Raw genomic sequence first — 26,351 nt, 5'->3', positions numbered from 1 at the left:
GGAACACAACCCTGCCAACACCTTGATTTTAGCCCAGTGTGAATGATTTGGGACTTCTGACCACCATAACTGTAAGATAATAAGTTTGTGTTGTTTTAAGCCACTAATTTTGTGTTAACTTGCTACAATAGCAAAGTAACATACTGCCCAATCATGCATTCATTTAGCTCTGGTTATAGCCATCCACCTGTCACGCCAAACCCTCTCATGCGTCTGCCTGGAACATCTCTCCCATCCGTCTGCCTAGATCCTAGATCCTATCTCGTTCTTCAAGAGTAATTGAACCCCATCACTTCCCCTTGGAATCTTTGCCTGCACTGGGCCCTTCCACTGTCCAGTACCTCCAAACATGTCTCCTTTTCGGCACTTAACACACTTGAGTTGTAATCGTTGATAATTGTATTCTTGCTTATACCACTTTGCCAAAGTCTTGCTTAATAGGTGGCTTTATTACTTGTTCCCTAGTTATTTGCTAGGTCTCGCCAACAATAAGCTTGCAGAGAAGAGGTCCTACTCCTCTGTGTGTGTACACATGCACATGTGTGTCTTTCCTACATATGTCGAATACAGAGTGCTCCAACCCCCCCCCAAAAAAAAAAACAGCATCAAATAAATGCTCATTGAAAAAAATGAACCAGTCTTTAGGCACACCTCGCATTCTATTGTGTTTTGCTTTATTGTGCTTCACAGGTGCTGCATTTTTTTCATTTCCTCTGTTAACTTTAATATTAACTTTAACATTTTCAACATGCAGCCAAGAATGAAGCTCTGACAGTAAGCCATAAATTTACACAAGCAAGCATTGTCAGTTTTCTGCACTAGCAACACTGAGAGAACACGAAAGAGTTGGGTACTTTCTTTCTTGTGCCTTTCTTTACTGAAGAGCAATAAAAAAAGTATTTGAAAGCTTTATCCATACATCAAATTCATTTGCCATAAATCTCTTGAAATTATTGCATTTAATTTTGCTTCATTGTGGCAAATAAAAATAACTTAGTTCCTCAATTAGACTGTTAAGTGCAGATTTTTAAAAATCACAGTGATGACAGAACTGTTACATGTTTCATCAGAATACACCTGCTTATGAGAACAGATGTTAAACACTAAAAAGGATTTACATTTAAAATGGATCATTTGATATGTGGGCAAATACTTCTGGCATATTCATAACCAGAATCTTTATATGGTTCCAGAGGGACTCCTTATAGCAGGCTTTGCTGATTACTCATTAAACAGTTAAAACATGTATAGACATTATGATTTATCTTACAAAGCTTACCCATAGCAAAACAGACACAAAAATGAGGTAAATACTATGGGCAAGATTATGGTTCTTGGAAAGGCCAGAAGTCAATTATGTTTTGGGGAAGCTTTTCCTTCTAAGCATGTTTTTCTTTGGCGGGGGGTGGGGGGGTGTTAATTAAGGTTTATTGGCATGACATTTTAAAAGCTGAAACTATTGGGAAAAAAAAGCTGAAACTATTAAGTGCTAAAAGGCCACAGAACTTAACAAGTATGTTTTGTCATCCACTGAAACATGGCATTATGTGGCACTACAAAATCTCTAACCTTCCCCAACAGGCAGTTCAAAGACCAACATGGCCATTTTGCCTTAGTAGAGACAAGGTTTTGACTCTCACCTCTCTTAGATGTGATCTCTGCTCCGAGGACAGTTGTTTTTGTCTACATTACTCATGGAATAACACTTGATACATTCTTCCAATAGCCAACGAGGCTATAACAAGCAGCCATTTTATCTGCCTTCTAAGCCACAATAATAAACTAATATTAACCCTGTATAAGAATGAATGAAATTATTTTTCTCTGTTAGAAGTCTATACTTAGAGTTCTCTGAGATAATGGAAAAGAAGACCGACTCAGATTAACAAAGAATAAATATATCCCATTTTTTCCTCCTCCTCCTCGCCTTCAAATAATCATATGTAGGCACTTAAAACTGGAAAAATGTAGCACTCTTCTATTAACCATTTAATTAAGACTCCAGTAGAATTTTCTTTCTTCTGTTATAAGAGTACCATTGAATATGTTGCTAAGCTTGAAGTAGAGGCTAAATGGTTTGGTGGGAATAGTTTTTTTTCGGGGAGAGTAGGGTGGGGGAATCAATGTTTTCTCATTAGTTTGTAATTGTTATGGTTCAATTCTTAAAAGGCTGAAAATTTTGCTAGGTCCTTCTCCATCTCGGCATATTGATTTTTGAGCCTCTCCATAGTTTTTCTGTGCTCTTCATCCCCTTCAGCCTGTTTGTTGTGTTGTTCTTTCATGAAATCCTCCCGCTGGATTGTATGATTCATTAGCTATTAAATGGTCATTATATATCTTTTTACATTCCTGCTCCCTCAGTGGGAGTCTACAGACTGAGTCAGTAGCTGCTTGCAATCTCTGGAGAACTTGGTTGTCTTGCATTGTTTCTCTACATTTGGGAAGAGTAGGTTCATTTGTTTCATGAATCATAATCTTCACATTTTCAAGAACTCGCATTTCTTGAAGACCACATTTTTCTTCAAATTCTTTCAGAATATAATAGGTTTCACCTTGAGTAACTGGTCTGTGATCTCAAAGCCTTGAATGAATTTCTCCAAGATCCTTAATAATCAGGTACACTGGTGAGCCCAGAGTCCCTAGGGAGTCCCTCTTCTTGTCGCAGCTGCCCTCTGCAGCCTCATAACCCACAATGATCTCCATCTCTCCTCCGCTCACCCCAAACAGCTCTGCCCCCAGATGTTGCATTTTTTTACAAATGGAAGGCCAGACCCTCCACCGGCAAAAATATTACTACTCACTTTATTGTGATGCTTTATTGTGCTGGTCTGGAACTGAACCCACAGTATCTCTGAGGTATGCCTGTACTTCGTAACAAATTATTTCTCAGTAAGCAAAAGGAAAAATATCCGTGGTAATATTTTATTATAATGCATTTTATTATACCATTTACTACCTTGCTATAAGAAATTAGGCTCATTCAGTTAGTTTTCTCCCAGAGGAGGAACTCCCAATAGCATTTTTTTCCGAGTCGCAGTTATCTGGTTTTCATAATGATGTTCTTTCATTTCAACCACTAGATACAGTATCCAACACAGCCAAAACTTATTTGTTCTTCTGATACATATTAATTGGATGCCTACTATGTGCAAGTACTGTTTGGGACATGGAATAACAAACAAATCAAAGCTTATCACCCGGAGGGGGAAAGATGTGCAAATAAATATTAAGCAAAACACTATAAAGAAAAAATGAAGTAACATAATGATTAAGAGATTAATGAGTTCTTTTCCCTTGTGTTTGTCTTTAATGAGACAAACAGTGGTCAACAGGAGAGTAGGTGTTAGTGGTTGAAAATCAGGACTTTCAAGTTAAATGGATTCAAATCCAGTTCGAGCCCCTATTGTATGTCCTTGGACAAATTATTTCCCTGAGCCCAGCTGGCTTGTCTGTTTAAAACAACAAAAAAGGCACTCTCTCACACAAGGTAATTATGAGAATTACGTAAGACAATTTCATACAAAATGCTTAACATGGTGCCAGACGCATAGCAAGTAATTAATATGTAGCATCTATTATTATATATTTAAAACAGTGAATAATATTTCTGAATAATTATTTCAAAACCAGGTTTCCTTATACAATATTATATGTTGAAAAAAAATCATTCACCCTACAAATCCTGAGAAATGTAGAGAATGCTGGCGTTTTGTTGTTTTTTAAAATTTTATTGGGGAGGGCCGGCTCGGTGGCTCAGGCGATTAGAGCTCCATGCTCCTAACTCCAAAGGCTGCCGGTTTGATTCCCACATGGGCCAGTGGGCTCTCAACCACAAGGTTGCCAGTTCGATTCCTTGAGTCCCGCAAGGGATGATGGGCTGCGCCCCCTGCAACTAGCAACGGCAACTGGACCTGGAGCTGAGCTACGCCCTCCACAACTAAGACTGAAAGAACAACAACTTGAAGCTGAACGGCACCCTCCACAACTAAGATTGAAAGAACAAGTTGACTTGGAATAAAGTCCTGTTCCCCTTCCCCAATAAAAAAAAATATATATTATTGGGGAATAGTGTGTTTTTCCAGGACCCATCAGCTCCAAGTCAAGTCATAGTTTTCCAATCTAGTTGTGGAGGGCGCAGCTCACAGTGGCACATGTAGGGATCGAACCTGTGACCTTGGTGTTATGAGCACTGCACTCTAACCAACTGAGCCAACCAGTCACCCGAGGATGCTGTCTTGTTCCATAGATCACTCCTTGTGTATGAGAAGATCATTCCCCCAGCAGCTTTTGGAGTTTGATTGATGAAGGCTCACACTTGATTCCCACTTTGGGGATTTTGCCCTCAACTGAAGGGCCTCAACTTAGGTTACACCTCCTTCTGGTTAAGCTGGAGAACCAAAGCCAACCCTCTCATTTTAGTTTGGATCCGTTTTGAAGGACCACCCCAAATCCAGAGCTCCCAGGTGACCTGAAGCCTCTCTAGAAACCTCTTCTGTTATGCTCACTCCCTCACAGAGGTTATTCCCAACACTGCCCAGTAAAGCTGCTCACCAGTTTCCGTCTCAGAGACAGCTTCCCCAGAGAAGCTGAATTATGTCAAGCAACTATTAGATGGACAAAGCACTGCTGTGGAGCAGGGTTGGCAATTTTGTGTAAAAGGACAGATAGTGTGTTAGGCTTTGGTGGGCCACGTGTTCTCTGTTGTGTTTATTCAACACTGCCATTCCGGTGTGAAAGCAGCCACAGACAATGTATAAATGAATGGGTGTGGCTGTGTTCCAATACAGCTTTTTTATGGACACTGAATTTGAATATCATAATTTTCAAGTGTCACAAAACACCCTTATTTTGTGGTTGAAAAAATTCCATTTTTAAATGGTTGAAAAAAATCTTAGTTCACGGGAGTTCAAAAAGGATGTAACAAGATTTATCGTGGTGATCGTTTCACAATGTATACAAACAGCAAATCATGTTGTACACCTGAAACTAAATATAATGTTACGTCAATTATATCTCCAAAAAACAAAAAACAAAACCAGGTGGCAGGCTGGATTTGGCCAATGAGCCATAGTTTGCCAATCCCTGAGCTAGAGAAAGGAAGTAGAGAAAGGAAGTAGAGCACGAAGCTACCATTCTGTGCATGAATGTACAGAATGTGATATCATGGGACCCTGGAACTTGTAACCTTGTTTTCAGGATATGAAAACCCCTTTCTGACTCCAGAAGGGTCAAGAGAGCATGGAGAAAAGGCAAACTATGGAAAAAAACAAGATTCCTAATTTCATATCACCAAGAAAATCATACGCAGCAAATTCAAATAGTTTTCTATGCACTATGTGGCCTTTTCTGTTTAAAAAACTTCATCTCCACCAATAAACAGAATTTGGAGATTGGAGTGGTTGTTTGGGGGCTGTAGCTAAGTAATCATTCAAAAAGAAAAACACAATTGCAATTTGCTACTGTTTTAATGTTTATGAAGAATATATTTTAAGTGATCTACTGATACAGAACAGAGAAAAGAGAGATAAACATATGTTGAAAACTGTTTGAACCTCTCTGCTGTAGAAGGACTGCAGTTTTCTACAGTCCATTTCCCGCAAGAAAAAACAACTTGGTAGGAGTTTTTTTTGAGTAACATTCTTACTCTTTACCCTGAAACCTTTGGCTTTTTATTTTTGCCATGATGTGTGTTCTTCTTTGGCTTATCTTTTCAGTTTCTGTACTCCCTTAAATGCATCCTGACTTCACTTTTTTGATCATTTTTATTTTTGTTTTGTTGCTCTACAACACTTGCTTTGAAATCATTCTTTATAGCTCCTCTTCCCACATGCCTGCACCACGTGTAATATTATGAGATTTCCTCTTAGTTGACACCTGACCTCCAGCTGACCTTTACTTCCCTAGCGCTTGATTCCTTCACAACCCCCTCCTTCACGTTCTCAGAATAAATGAATAAAGTGTTGCTTTAGCTGTGAGTGGTTGAGAGAGGAACGGAAGCATCCTCTCTATGGATTCACACTGCTATACTGAGAAATGTGGAGACTAGGAGTGCTGATTTCAGTGGACACCAACTGTAAGAGGCGGTGAATGACTATATCCCTGGCTTTGGAGGTCTCCAGGTTCTTCTCTCTAGACACCTGGAGACTAATTTGGTCCACACTTGTCATGATGAGTTCAGATGCCAGAATCTGGGTAGGGGAACTGTCATGAAATACAGTGTCCATAATGTACTGCTTATATAACTCCACCACCTTCTGCTCCAGGTACTCATTCAGCACCGCGTTAGAAATAGGCTTCTGCATTTGAAGACTGCTTTTCTCCTTGATGCTCGTTATTCTCCAGTAGGATGAATAGCGCTGGATAGGTTTTTGGGGAAAGTCGCTGAGCTGAGTGGAAATGGAATCCTCCATGGGCAAAGGAATCTCAGACGATTTCAGCAAAGGGCCGTATTCAAAACTGCTCTCAGAGGGAAAATCTGTTGTCACTGAATTAATGGCCATCACCTGGCCCCCTGCAATATGTAAGTCATTGTAATTCTTGCAAATACTTTTGCAGGAAGGTGGAACCAAGTAGGTCTCTCTGCTGGGGTCTCTACATATTTCAACTGCAGCCAAGTTTGGGCTTTCAAACACAGGATTGGGGTTTGTCTGGAGCATGGTGATTCTCTGGCTTCTACCGTGTTGGCTGTCTCTGGAATGCACTGAAGAAATAAACTTGCCAGAGGATTTGCAGCTCAAGTAGAGACTTCTGACTTGTGTTTCATCCTCAGAGGAATAGGAAAGAGCAGCAGATTTTGTCTCTTCTTCCATTTCCTCAACCACCTGTTCATTATAAGATACACAACTCCAATGGATGTCGTTCCTGTAGGCAAGTCCACTGAGGTACCCTTCTGACAGCATTCTGGAAAGAGAGTAACAATAGGGGAAATGAAGATTGGAATTTGTTTTAAATTGGCAGTTGATATATCAAAAAAGTAAAGGACAATAAATGAAGTCATTTTATTCATTGCCAAGCCATTATTAATTCTGTGCCTGCTGTGTACCAGGACTGTGGCATGTACTAGAGATACAAAGATGAAGAGGACACCGTTCCATCCTTCAAGAAGTTTCCACTATGGGAGAAAGTAAGCTAGACACCAATGATTCCGATATTATGTCACTGAGGGTTAAAATAGTGATAGGCACAAAGGAAGAACAGAAGAGGAGCCTCTAACAGCCTGGGGCTAAGGGGCAGGAGTTACGGGACATGTCTCAGAGAAGATGACATGTAAGCTAAATTGTGAAGATTAAGTAGGCACAGAGTCATAAGAAAACATGGTGGCATGGATTATTCACCATATACCAAGACACTAAGCATAAGCAGAAAGGGCTGGGAAAATAGGCTGGAATTAGGTCGTGAAGGGTCTTAGGAGTCAAGCAAAGGCATTTGTATCCTGCCTCAGGAAATGGAGAGTGGTTGAGAAGCTGCAAATTGGGGAAGCAACATAGCTAGTGAGTTATGAGAAAAACAAGAAGGAAAACTGTGGCAAATTCTACTGAAAATAAGAGCTGTGTTTTACTCATCTTTGTGTCTTATCCCTGGGAGCCAGCACAGTTGTTTGCATTTAGGAGGGACTCAGAAGATATTTGTCAATTTGAATTAAATAATTGGCAGCAATTGCATGGATTAAAATTAATTCACTCTCAACCCATCATGAAGGACCACGAAACCTCACCTACCTTTGCAGCCCGGGATAAGTTTCTTGCTCTATCCCACCCACTTCTTACAATACGTCCTGGAAATGTCTTTGGACCCAACTGATGTGTTGACCTCTATCCTAATTACCAAGGAGCTTTCCAGACTGTGGGCTTTCACTACACTTGCCTCAGCAGTTGTCACCTGAGTCCGTAGTGGCTAGAATAGGCCACTACGTGGAAACCAGCAGCTGCACTTTTCTAGAAAAGAAACTCACTGGCAATCTTGGCACTGGGGCAACAGACAACAAGGAAAACTAGTACTCTTTGGCCTTGAGGACTGGGCTTCTAAAATGGACTTGTCAACTTGGACCTGCATTAAAGTCAAATTAGAAAAGGATTGTTTTAACCATACGCAAGGTCCTTTTTTAATATTAGCATCTCTTTTACACTCATGAAGTTATTTCCAAGTAAATTTTTTAAATAGTATAAGGTAAATATTATAATTAACATAATTGTTTTAAATGTATAAGGATATTAATTTCTATGTTTATTTTCTCTTTTGGAACTATTCCATGATATATTCAGCAAATTTATCAATTATTTAAATGTTTCTATTTTAGACACTGTCATGTGCCATAAAAATACAAAGGTAAAGGTCTTCAACAAATCCATGAAGAAATTTTTTAATGTTTTTGGTGGGGGGGGATATTGGGGAGCAGTGTGTTTCTCCAGGACCCATCAGCTCCAAGTCATTGTCCTTCAACCTAGTTGTGGAGGGCGCAGCTCAGCTCCAAGCCCAGTTGCCGTTTTCAATCTTTAGTTGCAGGGGGCGCAGCCCACCATCCCATGCAGGAATTGAACCAGCAACCTTGTTGAGAGCTCGTGCTCTAACCAACTGAGCCATCCGGCCACCCCTCCATGAAGTAATTTTTGTATGCCGAATGTACTTGTAAGGATAAAGAAAATGTTCTTCTTTCCTGAAAACAAAACTTTCCAAGTGTGGTTCTACTCTCAACAAACTGAACATCCAGGTGAAAAGGCAAATACACACACTCACGCACACACACACACACACACACACAGTGCCAAAAAAATGTATATACATTTTAAGAAAAGAAAAAAACTATTAAAATTATAATACTCAATATAAACTGATAACAGAAGATGAATACAAGTCACATTTGACTTCTGCAATTACAAGAGGTGCTCAAAGTGGTTACCCTCAGCGTATGTTTAGTACAGGTTTATCCTTTCTTGAAATGTGTATACATTTTTATATATGAAGATAATAGAGCAAAAAAGTTTGCCATCAAGTCTGCATAGTGAGGCAGTTATTGCCCAAGCCTCCCACTCCACCCCACCCAGGCTACAGCTAGGGCCTTCCCCCTTCAAGGCCTCAGAACATTATTGTGGAAAACCAGAGCAGAAACTCAACTCTCAGCTTTTGAGTTTCTAAATTGGCTTCAGAAACTCTCAGCAGAAATCATAGTTTTCGAGAAATGACTTTTGAGATAACCATAACCTGAACTTTTAAGCTTAGAATCCAGAACCCTAAAAAACTCAGGGCATAATATTTATGCATCAACAATAGACTCAGGGCATGGAATCCCCCATGGAGTGAAACCGTATGGCTCCAGATAGGTTTGGGAGCCCAGAATAGAAGAGCTCTGTACCCTATGTCTCAGGTAGAATCTGAGGAAGCAGGGAGTCTCACAAAATGCTCTCCTGCCCAACATGATGCAGAAGCAGGAGAGCCAGTCACGTGGATTGCCTGAGACGGCAGGTCTGAAGCTGCCTCATCAAGTCGCTCACATACCAGCATGCTGCCCAGAGCCTGCAAACCTGGAGAAGACCTACATTTGGAATGGGAAGATTGCAGACATGATCTCTATAGACTAGTAACCAAGGGCCAAGTGAAGGATAAGATGTTACCATGGATACAAGTGTGACTACATGATGACAATCAAAGACTCCACCCCCACCCCCACATCCCCAACTGACCCTATGGCTCTATGTAAGCAAGCTGGAACTTAGAGGCAAACCCAAGGAGGATGGAGGCCTAAAGGGGCTGAGGAAACCCTGATTGACAGTGATTATTCAGGAGAATGAGCTGAGTTCAAAAGCGAGATCAAATTGAGGTAAAGAAAAGCAAAGATTTCCAGGAAAAAGATCTGTTAGGCACGTGGATGTATTTCCCACCTCCCCCTACTTCATTAAAAGAACAGTGAGTTTTTTTAAGATACAAGGGAGAACAGGAGAAGAGACAAGAGCAATAACATTTTAGAAGCTGGGAAACAGGAGGCCAAGAGTTAATGACATGGGAGACCTGAAAAGGCTGAATCTTAAAAGAGGCATGGGAAAATCCAAGAGCCAATCGGATTTAAATTCTGCTAAATGCTTAGGAATTGGTGGCACCACATACCCTTTGTGAGTAAGGTGAAGGGGGTGTATCTAAAATAAGATCGATTGAAACTCTATTTAAAAGGCAATCAGAAACCCCTATCTTCTCCCTCATACTGTGTAGCCAGGTGACCATCTCTCATCTTCATCCCCAAAGGAAAACTTGAGATTTATTCTCTGAGGAATAAAACATAAGATCTCTGGACTGAGAGATACTAGTTGAGGATAGAATTACTGAACCACTAATAGAAAGATTAAACATATGCATGTTGGGTGCTGAAATCCATGACCCTCTCCTTCTAGCTCCCAGAATGGGAGCAATGGAGATGCTGGCAATGGAGCATCCACCTTTCAGGCAGGATTTGAGAAGACTGTTCTGGGAAAATCAGACTAGTCGGAGAAAAGCAATTGACATCAGAGGTTTCCCAACTAAATGAGGCAACCAGATCACCCTTCATTCAAGCTCACAATCAATAGAGCCCATTGAGCTTTTTGGATCCCCATCCTTAATTATGAGTAGAACCTTGAAATATCTAAGGAATGCTCTGGATAAGAGAGACCAAAACAGCCTCTTAGAGGAAAAAAAACTCTGGGGAGAAGTTCAACTACCATCAATATTCTCAAGGAAATAGGGATAATATAATATTACAATCTTGAATTAAGAATAGGATGGTATTTTTTTTTAAATATTTTTTTTATTGGGGACGGGGAACAGGACTTTATCGGGGAACAGTGTGTACTTCCAGGACTTTTTTTTTTTCCAAGTCAAGTTGTTGTCCTTTCAATCTTAGTTGTGGAGGGTGCCGTTCAGCTTCAAGTTTTGTCCTTTCAGTCTTAGTTGTGGAGGGCGCAGCTCAGCTCCAGGTCCAGTTGCCGTTGCTACTTGCAGGGGGCGCAGCCCACCATCCCTTGCGGGAGTCAAACCGGCAACCTTGTGGTTGAGAGGACGCGCTCCAACCAACTGAGCCATCCGGGAGCTCAGCAGCAGCTCAGCTCAAGGTGCCGTGTTCAATCTTAGTTGCAGCGGGCGCTGCCCACCATCCCTTGCGGACTCGAGGAGTTGAACCGGCAACCTTGTGGTTGAGAGCCCACTGGCTCATGTGGGAATCGAACCATTAGCCTTGGGAGCTCCAACCGCCTGAGCCACCAGGCTAGCCCCGGGATGCCATTTTAAAAAAGCATTCTGAAGCTCTTAGAAATGAAAAATGGTAGAAAATTTTAAAACTCAGTAGAACGATTGGAAGCTAAGTCAAGGCCAACTCCCATTCTGAGAGAACAAAAATGCAAGATGGAAAATAGTAGAGAAAATATATAATTAGTAGATCAGTCCAGGAGATCTATTATCTGAATAATAGAAGGTTCAGAAAGGGGGCAGAGAAAATAGAGGAGAAATTCAAAGACTTCAAAAGTATTTCCCTGAGGTGGCTGGTTAGCTCAGTTGTTTAGAGCGCGGTGCTCATAACACCAAAGTTGCCGGTTCGATCCCCACATGGGCCACTGTGAGCTGAAAGCTGCGCCCTCCACAACTAGATTGAAACAACTACTTGACTTGGAGATGATGGGTCCTGGAAAAGCACACTTAAATAAATAAAAGTTAAAAATATATGTATTTCCCAGAACTGAAGGACATTAGTTCCCAAAACACTGGGTAAAAATAGACCTATACCTCTCGTTATTATTGTTAAATGGTAGAACTCTCAGGACAAAAAATAACTATAAGTTTCCAGAGAGAAAAAAGGAAAAGAAAAAAAAAAGACTAAGAACCAGAATCTTCAGACCTTTCAACAGCAACATGAGAAACCAGATGACCATGTAATAATATCTAAAAATTATTGAACGAAAATTATTTCAACCTAGAATTAAATGACCAAGTCATAAATCAAGTATGAGGATAGAATAGAGATATTTTTAGGTCAAAGTCTCAAATAGCTCATCTCCCAGGCAACTTTCTGAGGAAGTGAATGGAAGATGTGCTCCTCTGAAAGGAGTAAGTAAATCAATAAAAAGAAGTTTAAGGTACTGAAGACAGTTAATTGTAATTGCAATTTAAAGTTCACTGGATGGGGGTGGCCAGTTAGCTCAGTTGTTTAGAGTGTGGTGCCAATAACACCAAGGTTGCCGGTTCAATCCCGATGTGGCCACTGTGAGCTGTGCCCTCCTTAAATAAAGTTCACTGGATGATCACTGTCATAGCAATAATTCTAGAGTAGCATCTGACTAATTCATTCATTTCTGTACTCCTTTCCAGGGGTGTTAGAGAGGAGGTATCAGAAGATGGTGAACCATGAGTATAAATTTTTAGATGTTTGGTAAACAAAAAATGGGATCCTTATCTGAGACTGTTTTGCTATTTTGAAACAGGGACTATATAGAACTTCCTTTTAATTTTTAATTTGGAGAAGTTTAGAATGTCTGTGTGAATAGTTCAAAAAAAATTTTTAAGCTATTTTTGTTTTAATCATGTGGTCTTGTAGATTGTCTCTGAGGTGATGGAAGTGCTGTCCAATAGAATTTTCTGTGGTGATGGAAATGTTCAATATTTGTGCTGTCTAATATGATAACTGATAGACATTGTGACTAGTGAGCACTTGAAATATGGTTTGTGTTACTGAAATCCTAATTTAAATTGCCAAATTTGGCTACCATTTTGGACACCACAGATCTAGACAATTACAAACTCCAACTCATAATTTAAGAAAAAGTTGTGCAGTGAAAACCCATGATTTACTACATGGCTGAGTTGTAAATAGCTTTTGCATAGTCATAATAGCATATGAATCAGTGAAAATTGATCTAACCAAATTTACAGTATAACCACAGGATGACGATAAAGTCAGGAAACAAAGATAATATTTTATCATTTATGGTAATGTAATATCAATAAAAATTTTCTTGGGCATTTGCCTATGTGTTCAGACTTAGTATCCAGTCTGTATAGTGAGAGGAACAGGACAAGAATGTATGTAGTACTTGGTGAAGTACTACATACATACAGGGGAGGAAAGAGAACTAAATCCTTATCTTCATGGGGACAAGTAAGTAAATAATGCCTCAAACTGAAAACTCCAAAAGTTGCAACACATGCATGCTATTTAAAGAAATGGTAGTAAATATTAAATAATTAGTCAAAGGAGATTAAAGTAGTTGCTCGTGAAAAAGGGACAGATTTTTTTTCACAGCAAACGTATTAGAATTATTTGACCCCAATTATGTGCATGTATAGCTTTGATTAATTTTTTAATTAAAATGAGAACTAAAGATAAATATTTTTCAAGTAACTAAGAGGGGAAAAAGGAAGGTGGCATTTCCTGCACAGCTGAGTTTGTGGTTAAAGATACTGCATATTCTAAGGGCGAAGAAAAGAAAAAGAAATCACTGTGCAAGCAGTAAACATTTATTTGGCCCTAAAGAACAAGAAGAACTTGTACAGACAGATAAGAAAGGGGAAAAGCATTGTAGGAGAGGAGAGAAGGTCAACAAAGGTGAAGAGGCCTGTGGTGTCATTCTCGTGTGTGTCAGTAATGGATACCAGTCTAGATGGGATGCAAGTGTTTCTCCGTCATGGCCACTGAAGAACCTTTACTTGAAATGTCAGAATTTGCAGAATCACTCTTTATTACCCTTTATTCCCCTTCAGACATATCCTAAATCTCCCACTATTTATTTCTTTTCATAATAAACAATCAGCCGTAATGGATTTTTCTTTTATTTTAGGTGGATGATGTTTATGAGTACTCCAGATAATCTCCACTCCTTCACAATGATGAAGGGAGAGGGTCTAGGATTTGTTTTGAGGAATGGGCCCTTTGCCCTGTTTGTCATCATCTGAGGACATGTTGGTACCTTAATGCTGGCGGAATAAGAACCCTACCATTGTGATGTGTTGGGGCCCAAGGCAGACCAGTGAAGTGGTAAGTCCAATGATGGAAAGGCAGAAAGTGTGTCCTGATGTCTAGGGATAGATACACTGATGGCTAAAGGAAGAGATTACTGTGAGGGAGGAGAGAGGTAAATTGGGACATGCAAGGCTGAGGCCATTCAATCTACTCTGCAGGCAGTACAAAGCTCTGGAAGGTGACTAAGCGGATTCATGGCACGATGTTATCGATCACTGAAGTGCAAGATGAACTTCATCAGGGTGAGAGATTGGTGTTAAGGACCCCAGTTCAGTGGGGATGAATCCAGCAGCCTCCTGAGGTGTTTGGGACAGGAACCAGGAGGGAAGGAGCAGAAAACAGAGGAGAAATGAACTTGAGAGACAAAGACTCCTGGACATGACAGTGAATGAGAGAGAGGAGAGAGCCAAAAGTAACTCTGAACCTTGACATGGTGGGAAATGGCACCAGCATTGACCAAAATGAGATCAGGAGAAGGATTCCAGAAAGAAGCTGTTGGGTTTAGTTTAGTTTCTCTTGAGTCTGACATGAGGCGCACTCTCAGTGCAAGTGTCTAGTTATGCATTGGAGATTCAGGCAGGGAGCTCATTAGAGAGGTTACTTAAAGTCAACAGTGAAATTACCTCCCAAGTGTGGGCAGTAGGAATTTATATTGGGGGCTTGAAGAGCTTGTGAGTGTTTGTAATAATTTCTGTGGGGAGCCCACCTTGCACAGTACAAGGAGGAAAGAGTGACAGCAACAGCTGTGGTATCACATGGCTTTGTAAAGACTACTAGAGCTTCAAATATACAGAGGGTGCCAAAAAAATGTATACACATTTTAAGAGAGGCAAAAACTGTATTAAACTTGTAGTAATATATACCGATAAGAAAAGATGAATACAAGTCATGTGTATACATATTTTTGGTACCCCCGGTAGTGAACAAGTCACATTTTAAAAATTCACTTTCTAAGGTAAAATTTAGTTATGTATTCAGACTCACTAAGGCCAAAAAACAAAAACAAAAAAAAAAGATGACTGAACTGGTAGTGTCAAGGGAGCAGAATTCTAATTGTGGTTTGAGTTTAGTTAGTGACAAGTCTATAAAATAGCTAACATTAGTACTAGCCACAACCCAGATATTGATTTAGTGCAAGTGTCTAGACTCTAAGATGTAGGTACTATTATTATGATCATTTTATAGATGTCAAAATTAAGTAATGTGTCCAAAGTCACCAGGCATTCCAACACTGGCACAGAAAACAGAGCCCATGCTCACTTGTTGCTTAACCTCTCAGAGACTCAGATGCTCATCTGTAAATTAAATCAACTTCTTAAACTTCTTATCTGTGGTGTTATCTATATAGTCCCCTCAAACTTTAATACTGCATGGGTTTATGACTATATTAAGGGGAGAGAAAGAGAGGTAGGTGAGCATTACTCAGAAGCAAAATTCATTTCTGAAAAGTTAACAGCAGAGGGCAGCAGAGAGCACCCTAAAGCAGCTTTTGAAAGATTGTTCTAAAGCTATGCAAAGAGTAATAATGTTGGGTAACACTTAAAAACAAAAATTGTACATCTATTAACTCATTTAGTCTTCATTAAGCCCTTTAATGTACCATTAGAATGAAAATAATGCTGTACATCATGACATTCCAAAATTTAAGAATAGAGAAAGTTATTTGGGTTTATTTTGATTAATTGTTGGCATTTTTTCTCAATACATTTCAGTGATGATCTGTGAAATTCTTAAAATACATCACTTAGTCCCTTCAAAGGTATTACAAAAGGTATACTTCAAAAAAAAATGTTAACATTTATTAGACTTAATTTCATCTGGGAAACTAAAACTTAACCAATGGATTACTTCAATTGTTCACAGATATATTATCAGTTGAATTTATTTCTCATTACAGAGAAGGTATATATGTATATGTGTACATATATCTAAATATATTTGGAATTCTCCATGACTGGTTAAGTGTGAAGGAAAAGACACCCAAGGACATTTGCAGATGAGATGTTTTAGGCAAATTTAGCCTACATTAATCATTACCAGACAGGGGAATACCAAAATTAACCTTATGTGCAAATTCACAACTTAGAATATGTGCTAAAGTACAGCACTTTGTTAAATCATTGACTTGGATTTCAGAAGAAATTGTAATATAAATTCTTCCTTCTACGCTAGCATTTACTAGTTTCTCAGGAAATTGTGATAACTTCTCTACATAAACACACTTTTAATTTATACCCAATCAACACAAGCATGGACTCAAAGAGAAGACATAAAGAGAGAAGGACTTTATAACAGGGAACATTTGGAAAAACCTAAGTTAGGGATCAGCAAACTTTTCTATAAAGGGCCAAGTAGTTAATATTTTAGGTCTGTTACTACTACTCAACTCTGCCGTCATATCAGGAAAGCCATTATAGACAATGCATAAATGAATGGATGTAGCTGTGTTCCAATAAAACTTTATTTACAAAAGCAGGCAAAGAGCCAATTTGGCCCATAGGCCATGGTTTCCCTACCCTTGATCTAAGTCAAAAAGCAGATACAATAAGTTGGATGGGACATAATAATAATAGCAATTGTGTCCAGTGCTTTCCATACATTACCCCTAATCTTCCAACAACACTGCATGTTAGATATTATCCTAATCTGGGTTTTCCAAATAAGAAAACTGAGATTTGGGTATGACAAATGACCTTCCCAAGGTCACAAAGCAACTAAGTACTAGAGGCAAGATTCAAATCCAAGTTTACAAACTCCAGAGCGTATAGTCTGGTCTGAAGATATCACACTACTACACAATGGACAGCAGTTAATATTACACAGTCATGATAAGCAATTAGTCCTTCTAGGAAAAGGATATCAGCCCTGACTCCATTTAATAACAACAGCACTTGCTGAATAAAGGGAGGAAGTTGCAGTGAAGTTCAGAAAGAAAAGCTCCAGGAAAGCAGCCAGTGCCCACCCCAGTGGAGTGGCCCAGAGAGCTATTTACATGTCCTATTTGTGTATCAATGCTCATATATCTGAGGTATGTAAATAATTTATCCTCTGGTCTTTTAATCTAACCATATGAACGTTTTCCTTAACCATTTCCCTGCTATAGCCTGGCATCATCTCACCCTTAATTTTGCAACCAGAATAATTTAATATTACAGATGCCCTGTTTAAATATCAACAGATCCCAGTGTCCAAACACATTAGACCCTTGTGATAGGCAGACCTTTTCTGCCTTCCCAATCTCGTATCTGTCTGTTCCCCACAGGACCCAGGACCCCAGTCATACAGAATTTCTCCCAGTTCTTCCAAACCCATGCCCATCCCAAATATTTGTATATTTTGTCTTGTCCTGAGAGCCCTGGTTCCCTGTCCATCCCCTGTCCCACCACCCATACCCTTCTTCACGTCTCATCTCATATATCAACATTTCGGTGTACCTGGCCATCCATGCAGAATCCATGTCCCTCAATTAGAAAGTGATTCTAGGTTCTTCTCTCCCCTACCCCAATATATTTATCAGGATTGCATGAAACTTTAGCAAAATTTAGCTGCTGCCTTAAACACTGAAATAAATCATTGGGACAGTCTTTTGAATGAAGAAGTAGCAGTAACAAAAGAGGGAAGATTGGGGATTGGTAGGTAATGGGGGAGTTGGAGGTGATAAGGCAGCAGAACAGATCCTGTCTCGGAAAGGACAATTTGTGTGCATACGAGCTAAGATCTGAGAGGCTGGGTTGAAACACGGTACAAAGAAGACCACAGTCGCACAAAAATGGAGGCAGTGGGATGGGGCTGCCTCCCACATCACGGGATGTAGCCTTATGGAACTGATGCAAGAAAACGTTATTTCATCGACCTAGGGTACAGTCTGGTTCCCATCTGTCCACACAGCTGTTTATATAGCTCCGCCTTTTAACAATTACAAAATCGTACATCTATAGGTACATATTATATTAGCAAATCATTTCTCATGGTGAATATTCCCTCTTGCTTTTTTACTATGTGTAATCACTGCATATGCCTCCATGAATGTTTCCTTAGGCCCGATTTAGAGAAGCCAAATTACTAGATCATAGCTATTGCAAACTGCCTTTCAATTAGCTTGGGCCAGTTTACTCTCTCACTAGCAGTGTTCGAGATTAACAGTTTCCACCGACATTCTTCAACACATTATTATTTTTTAACTTTCCAATCAGATAAGCAAATTTATTTTTTGCCTTAAATTTGAGGGTGAAGCAAACTATCTTAAGATTATATGTAGGTGATATATATCAGGGATGTTATTTTTAATACCCCCAAATTCTCAGAATACTCTATTTCATCTCTTCATTTCTCTATTTCCCCTATAATCTAAATTCTAGATTCCATAATACCAATCGTTATTTTTTAAGTTCTTATTGATTTGGGGGACTTGCTGACAAACTACTGAAAGGTTATCATTGAAAAACTTGAATATTATTTTTTTCATAATCTAGTTATGATAATCTAGCCAAATCTGTATTATATGTTTTAATTTTTTTTTCTTTTTTTTAGTGAATGATACAAAACTTGACCCAAAACAAGGGGTTTCTTTATGAAGGATCTCCCTGTGTAAAAAAGCATCTGTAGTAAAAAAGCATCTCCCTGAGTGAAAAAAGCATTCTTTGCTCTTATCTTTGAAAGTATATGTTCTTTAAAGCTGGAAATAACCATTCACTTAATCATATACCTTGGCTTATATCCCTATTATTTCATCTTTTGTGGCATTTGTTGACAGGTGTTCTAAGTATCACTCATCCATATTTCAATTCCTGTTACAAAACATATAATTTGGGATTATCTATTCTATCAAATATGAAGTGATTCTTAATGAATTAATTTCTGAAAGTCTAATTTGATGGCTAAGATAATACTAATATAATCATAAGTCAAAAGGCCTCTGTTTTCTATATTAACATCACCAAGTAAATAATTTTCTCTTCGGTTCTACTTAAATCCTTATGACCAAAGGTAATATCTGCTTCCAAAGGCTTTATCTGGATATGTAAATTTACTTACTTCAGAAAATGTACATTTTGGTGCAGAAATAAGAGTAAATATATTTTTATCATATTTTGGATTTTTCTTCATATTCTGTCTTTACATCTCACAAACAAAAATTAAAGCTTGGGTCACTTTTTTGAATTACTTTTTAAAATATTCTGACACAAAATGAGAAGACTGAAAAAATAAATGATCATAATAGTGTTGACAGATGTTAAATTTCCTTGGTATTATAATTGTGAATCATTGTTAATTATATTGTCAATTATGTAGACTAATATTTACTTAATTGTAGGCATATAACCAAATGCAATGCAAGATACTTGATTGGATCGTGAATTTAAAAAATGAAATCTCTTTAAAGAGCATGTGGATAACTGGGGAAATTTTAATATGAATTATGTTAGATAACAGGATTCTATTGATGTTATATTTCCTTCACATTATAGTAATTATGTAGAAGTCTGCCCTTTCTCTGAGGAGAGACATGCTCAAGAATTTGGAGGTGTCATATGCTCTAAAATTAACAATATACTTTCAAACAGTTCAGGAAAAGTGTGTGTGTGTGTGTGTGGAGAGAGAGATAGCAAGAAAGAAAGTAAATGTGGCAAAAAGCTACAAATGATTAATCTGCATGATGGAAATATGGGTGTTCATTGTACTATTTTTTCCATTTTTATATAGGTTTGAAACTTTACAAAACAAAAATTGGGGGAGTTAATAACTATATTTAGCTAATGAAAGCAAGTTTATATTCTATCATGTTTATAAAGAGCTTAGAGAGTCAATATCTTAAATGTTTAAGATATTCATTAGGTATGTGATTGGAATTGGTTCAGTAACTTGAATTATTGAAAACATCGCATCAAAGTGGTTTTAGAATTAGTGCGCTGTTTTTGTATATCCCCCAAATTACCATTATAATATGAATTACACAAATTTTAAATACTTTCTACTCCTTCAGGAAACTTCTCAAGTTCAGAAACACAATGTTCTTACACTGGCTTATGCAACCAACGTTCTAAAAATATCCAAAGGAACGTTCTGGCCAAACCAGATCTATATTCAAGCATAGATTGATGTGCATAAGAAGAAGAATGTATGAGCAGCTCTAAAGATAATTCAAACAAAAGTCCACTTCTGCACACATTGTCTTTAATAACAAGTAGATTTGCCCCAAATCACCCAGATGGCAATTCGAAAAGCATCATCACTGTAGATCACATTCACTTTGTCTGTGTCCTGCCCCACAGAAAAACACTTATTACGAGCTCGCTGAATGAATAATTGAGAGTCACATCAATTGGAATTTATTATGATTGGATTCCTCTCTAAAACTGCATCACTATAATTGAACTCGCATTGTGCTATCCCTGCAAAATTCGGCTTAGGTTTTTGGGCTTTCCTTTTTCTCACTCTCTCTCTCTCTATGTCTCTGTCTCTCTCTCTGTCTCTCTCTCTCTGTCTTTCTCTCTCTCTCTCTCTGTCTCTCTCTCGTATAGTTGGCCTTTTAAAAATGCAGAAACTAAATCTGGGTAGGAATTAGTGAGTGAGGACTGAATACATTACACAACAAATACTTGATCAGACCAGTCAAATATTTTGCCAGAAAAAAAAGTATTTTAGAAATGCCCCAAATATGAACATGAGGAGGTAAGAGAAGGGAATGTTTCACTTGATTTCTCTCTATAGTCCACCTCTGTTGAATGCTTACTTAAACTCCCTCTCACCTCTGATTTGGTAAACTAGAAAAGCATTAGATGCCATAAGATTGGATCTGAGTTCTGATGGTAAAGGACTAAGTTAAGTATGAGAAGAGCAATGACAGAAAAAGTTACCAGTTATAGGGCCTGTTGCCTCCTTTTTCTTACCTTCACTAACCAATCTGCTCCTTTGGTCCTTCAGAAACACAACGATTGACCATAGAGAGATGAATAAGGCAGCCAGTGTTTTTTTCCAGAAATGTTCGCAAGCCTCTGGTGAGTCTACCTTTCACTGCTAAAAACCAAGAAACTAAACTGCTTGTTGCATTTCCATTCTTTTTATAACTGATCCTATGGAAAAAGAGTTGTTTTTGCTCATCTGATTTGTTCTAAAGAGCAGTGGGAAGTCCCGGAAAGGGGGGGGAGGCAATAACTGACAAACCCACATCGAGCCACAGAATGGTGTTTCTTCCCCTTTTTCAAAAAATGAAACCTATCTATGAAACTGTCTCTTGTTAAAACAGCTTATCACTAAACATTATGTAAAAATCCTGTCAACGTAAATTTACTCCTATAACCCTAAATTTTCTGGGACCCCTCTCCCAAAAGAGAACCAAAGTCAGATGCTTTTTAGAAAATTCTGTTTCATCACTAATTATAATTTTTAAGAAGTATTATTTCTCAATTGTACTCATAATTTTAAAAAATACAAGTGAAAACCGTTTCTCAAATTAACAAAGGTAAAAAAATTCAATAATACTTAGTGGCAAGGTTTTGGAAAAACTGGCACTCTCGTATACTATGGTGGGATTGTAAACATTTGTAGAAGGCAATTTCCCAGTCCCTGTGCACAAAGACAGGTGAAAAGATATTTGTTGCAGCGTTGGTTAAGAAAGTAAACAAGTAGAAAAAATAGGGTATTGGCTAAATAAATGAGAGAATATCCCTACTGTAGATACTGTGCAGTTAGAGTGAGGTGGCTTTATGTCTAATAAGAAGAAGAGATCTCCGAGACACATTGTTTAACAAGAACATATAATATGCTCCAATCTGTATTTTTAAATATATATATATATATATATATATATATATATGAAAGAAATATATATATATGTGCTTGCACATAGAATATTTCTACAGGGATACACAAAAAAGCTAGAACTAAGCAGTTGCCTCTTGAGAATGAGTGTTACTTTTTACTCTTACTTTTTACTCTGGGAATAAATCCCACTTAATCATGGTTTATGATTTTTTTAATGTATTGCTGAATGCGGTTTACTAATATTTTGTTGAGGATTTTTGCATCTGTGTTCAAGGATCTTGGCCTATAATTTTCTTTTTTTATAATGTCTGTCTGGTTTTGGAATCAGGGTAATGCTGGCCTCGTAAAATGAGCTTGGGGGCTTTCCCTCTTCAATTTCTTGAATCCAAAAATATTTAACTTTATTTGATTTTACATCCCAAATGTATTTATAATCTGTCTTTCCTGGAGGACAGAGAAGTCTATCTGCAAATGAGTTGTTCTTGCCCAAAAGCAGAAAAATGTCTAGAGTTCTCAAAATACTTTAGCTGGTTTACCATGACTGCTTCAAGTAAACCAACAAATAACCCTGCCTAAATAATATCTACTTCTATTGTCTTTTTCTGCCTAACTCTGATCAAAGCTAAGTTCCAAACCCTGAATATGTGAATATTTCCACTTAATGGGTTAATTTTGTTTACCTTTGTTCTATGACTTATCTTAAAAAGCTATATCTTTTAAAGTATATTGGCATTTTTATTTGTTAAAGTCTTTCGTGAGTTTCTGCATTTCATGGAATATTACTTAGATCCAGTTGAAAAGACATGTTCTCACATATGAGCCACAATATGGACAGTTACTCAATTACTTCCAAGTCTTTCTTGACCTGCTACTACAAGAATGACGAGACTCATTGCCTCAGGGGCAGGTTCAATTAACGTGTAATCCTATAAAATCAGGCCCAGGGTGTCTCTCGGCTTTTGTAGCCAGTCAAGAACTTAGCTGTGTGAAGCTGCTGTGTAGCAACTTCAGGGCCAAATATTGTTTTATTTCATTCTAGTGTAGGTTCAACCACAACCAGATATGCTGAGGATATCCTATAGTGGGTCTTCCCTACCTCCAGAAACACTTTCTGATGGGTTTCCCAAGAGTTCACCTGGCAGTGCCATGCAATAACAATTATTGGGTGACTCCATCTGCTCCATGTTGAGTTAGATCACATTTATTGTTTTATTCAAGTACAACATGAAGAGTTTTGTTTATACTCACTCTTGATTTTGTCTTTTAAGTTACTCATTTTATGGAAATCCTTCTTTGCAGAAAATATTTTCTATAATTAAAAAGTTGGCACTATGTCAAGTTGGCTTACCATTTCTCTTTTGACGAGACCTGAGCTTATGAAGTTGGCTTTAAACTGCTTTCTCTTTGTTGACTGTAGTAAAACAGAATTATATTCTTTTGTAGCTGAAATCTTATAGTATGATTTTCTATCAATCTGCTGGATAGTAAGTAGAGAGTTATTCCCTTGATTTATGTGCTTCTAAATGGATAGCATTCAGATTATTCAGTTACCTCTCCGGGTGTCAAAACTTCTTCAAGCTATTTCCATTATGATGTCATCCATACGTAGCTCACCCCCGATCCTCAGCAGATTTTCTCCACCCTGTCCACCGTCTACTCACCTTCAAATGCTCTTGCCAGCACTCTCAAATTCCTCAACAGTTTCTCTTTCTGTCACATCCTACTTTCCAATTGCGAATTCCATTATTGTCTTTCTCATAACTACAGAAAGGCATATGTGTATGTATTAAACATATACATGTATACGCACATATGCTCATACAAAAAACTGATCAGTTCATAAATTTGTTCCCTCAAACCTCAACTATTTCAGGATAAATCCTCTGTCTTTCTGAAGTATGCTCTCCAGCCCCTTTCAGTATGGTTTTCTCCCTCGATATCAAATGACTCAACTGAACCTAGTTTCTGAAAGTTACCAAGCCTCTTTAATCATCAAGTCTAATGACATTTATCTCAGTCTATAACTTCTTTGACATTTCTACACTATTTGACACTGTTCACTATTCTCTTCTTTTTCAAAAGTTTATTTTTAAACTTTTGTGTATGTAGTAAAAAAGTGTAAATGGTACAAAAAGTATGTAGTGAAAATTAAACCTCTCTCCCTATCTGATCTTCAGCCCTCAGGTCCCCTCCCCAGAGACAATTGCAATTGTCAGTTTCTTGTGCATCAATTCAAAGATTATATCTTTTTTTGTATACAAATGTTAGGATACTACATACGCTTTTTGTCCCTGATCTGTTTTGCATAACATTTGCAGGGTCAGTATGTGCCCATATGACAGTACAGATTGACCTCATCCTTTTTAATAACTGCATAGACTTCCAATGCATGAATGTTCCAGTAATAATGTGTTTACCCAATTCTCTATTGATGCAGCCCTTTTTTTAGGAAGGCCTCCCTACCACCACCCAGTGGATTTTGTGTCATTGCACATTGCTATTTATTCTCCTACCTCCCCACTTTCTCCTTTTTAAGCTTTTTCATTGATTTCCTATCAACCTTCTATTTCCTAGAACTGAAATACTTGCTTTTTTACCCCCAATATCTTCTCTTGGTGAGCTCATCATTTGCCGTACCTTCCTTTGGGTGGCCTATGAATCTGTATCTCTAGTATTGGCGTCTCTCTCCTATGATCTTCAGATTCTCATTTGGGGATATTTGACTGCTTCATATAAATAAGGCTCACGTAATTTTTTTATTTAATTTTTTTGATCCCAAAATTCATATCCTTAACTTTATAGTATTACCCAAGCTCAGTATACTGAAGTCTTCTCTAATTCTATCTTATCCCTAATCTCTACGATTAGTCACCAATGCCTGCCAAGTTGACTCAATAGACCAAAATAGTTTATAACTGAATATGATTTGTGCCTCTGGGAAAAATGAACAAAACAATAGCCATAGTGCCTATATGACAGTACATAATGGTATAAAAATAAAGTTTTTCTCACAATAATGTATAACTTATAGCATCTTTAAAAGCAATTCTATTTTCTCACATTCGTTTTTCATTTTAGCTCAGTCATTTTTATAATCACTATTTCCTGCAGACACAATTACAGTATTATATATAAAGTTTTAATGCATTTCCTTTGCAGAAGATTAATTTTAATTGATATTCTATAAAAATTAACTTGAACATATTAGAGTTTAGGAACATGTTACATATTCCATAGAGTGAAATTAATATGACATTTAAAATTCTTGGTTGTACTTCAGTAGGTCTAATTTATACCAAAGAAATCCATAAGCTAAGCTCTGGGGCAGTACTGCTTATCTTGAGGATGGGATGATAGATTATAATTGCTTTATTAAGTGCAACATTCTGAATTTCTATGAAGCTATAATAGCTTGTTGTGCACTAGAGATTTTGTTATTTAGAATATAATTGATTGTATTATATACTGTTTGCTCTTGAATAACTCCCATTTTCCACTTCAGAGAGATTTTCATTTTGGCATCAAATAATATGGTTACTGCATAAAGTTTTTGAAGCATTTTGAAATTCTTATAGTTGAAAAATAATTCAAAATTGAAATATGATATAAATTAAAGGGACAAATTGAATTTATCCCACATGCTTCGTTTTAAGGCCACGTATAGTGTATAGAATACCTGATCCTTGTTGTCCGTTACCCTGTAGTTGGCATTATTCAAAAGTAAGAAGGCAAATACCTGAATACGTAAGGAATTACTGTGTTTCCCCGAAAATAAGACCTAGCTGGACTATCAGCTCTAATGCGTCTTTTGGAGCAAAAATTAATATAAGACCGGGTCTTATATAAGACCCGGTCTTATATAAGACCCGGTCTTATTTTAATATTTACATTATATTATATAAGACCCGGTCTTATATTATATTAAAATAAGACCGGGTCTTATATTCATTTTTGCTACAAAAGATGCATTAGAGCTGATGGTCCAGCTAGGTCTTATTTTGGGGAAAACGCGGTAGCAATCCCATGAACTATTTTGGTTTCTGCTTTATAATTTGTCAGTCTTTGCTATTACTTGACATTCTCCTTCTTAATAATCGAGCAAAAATCCCTAACACCAAAATTGAAATCTCTATCATTAACTCTAAAATAAATTACCCCTGGAAATGCTTGACAGAGTTTTGCTACAAGTTCTTGCTTCTTTTTGCCGATTTTTCACATTTCTGCCCCTCTTTCCTAGTTTTTATATTTTTCTCTGTTAACTTCTTCTCTCTCCCCCCAATCTGATGTTCAGGTCTTAGGAACAGAGACACTTCCTCCTCAAGGCAAGATAATACTTCACTTCCTCTATCATAAATTGGTCTTGAAAGAGAAAAAAAAACTTGTTCTGTTCCTTAGTTGAGCAACTGAGAATTTCCATTTTACTGATGTTGTTTGTTTACCTATTCTTTGCAGCTCACGCAAATGAGTGTTTGCATGAACTCTGCTTTAGCCTCATAATGATTTACTTCTTTTAAGACCACGAGGCTAAAGACTCAACCAAGTAATCAATTTTCAACCAATCTCAATTTTCATGCATCAGTTTTTATCCTAAATCCATCTATCTCGTTATCCTTTC

The 26,351-nt window shown here is 37.8% G+C and overlaps 1 protein-coding gene and 1 pseudogene across 1 annotated transcript; both read right to left on the bottom strand.

Annotated features, from left to right (window-relative positions):
* Positions 1-721: 721 nt before the first annotated feature.
* LOC117025649 (biogenesis of lysosome-related organelles complex 1 subunit 5-like) lies at positions 722-3,783 on the bottom strand (annotated as a pseudogene).
* A 1,128-nt stretch (positions 3,784-4,911) lies between these two features.
* TASL (TLR adaptor interacting with endolysosomal SLC15A4) lies at positions 4,912-21,063 on the bottom strand. The gene is made up of 2 exons (XM_033113113.1): positions 20,863-21,063; positions 4,912-6,900 (listed from the first exon to the last, which is right to left on the bottom strand). The coding sequence occupies exon 2, from the start codon at positions 6,897-6,899 to the stop codon at positions 6,006-6,008; it is 894 nt and encodes a 297-aa protein (XP_032969004.1). The 5' UTR covers position 6,900; positions 20,863-21,063; the 3' UTR covers positions 4,912-6,005.
* Positions 21,064-26,351: the final 5,288 nt, after the last annotated feature.

This window comes from Rhinolophus ferrumequinum, chromosome X (genome assembly GCF_004115265.2).
Source record: "Rhinolophus ferrumequinum isolate MPI-CBG mRhiFer1 chromosome X, mRhiFer1_v1.p, whole genome shotgun sequence".
NCBI lineage: Eukaryota > Metazoa > Chordata > Mammalia > Chiroptera > Rhinolophidae > Rhinolophus > Rhinolophus ferrumequinum.
The sequence above is the reverse complement of the archived record's forward strand: the minus strand, read 5'-3'. Positions and strand labels throughout refer to the sequence as shown.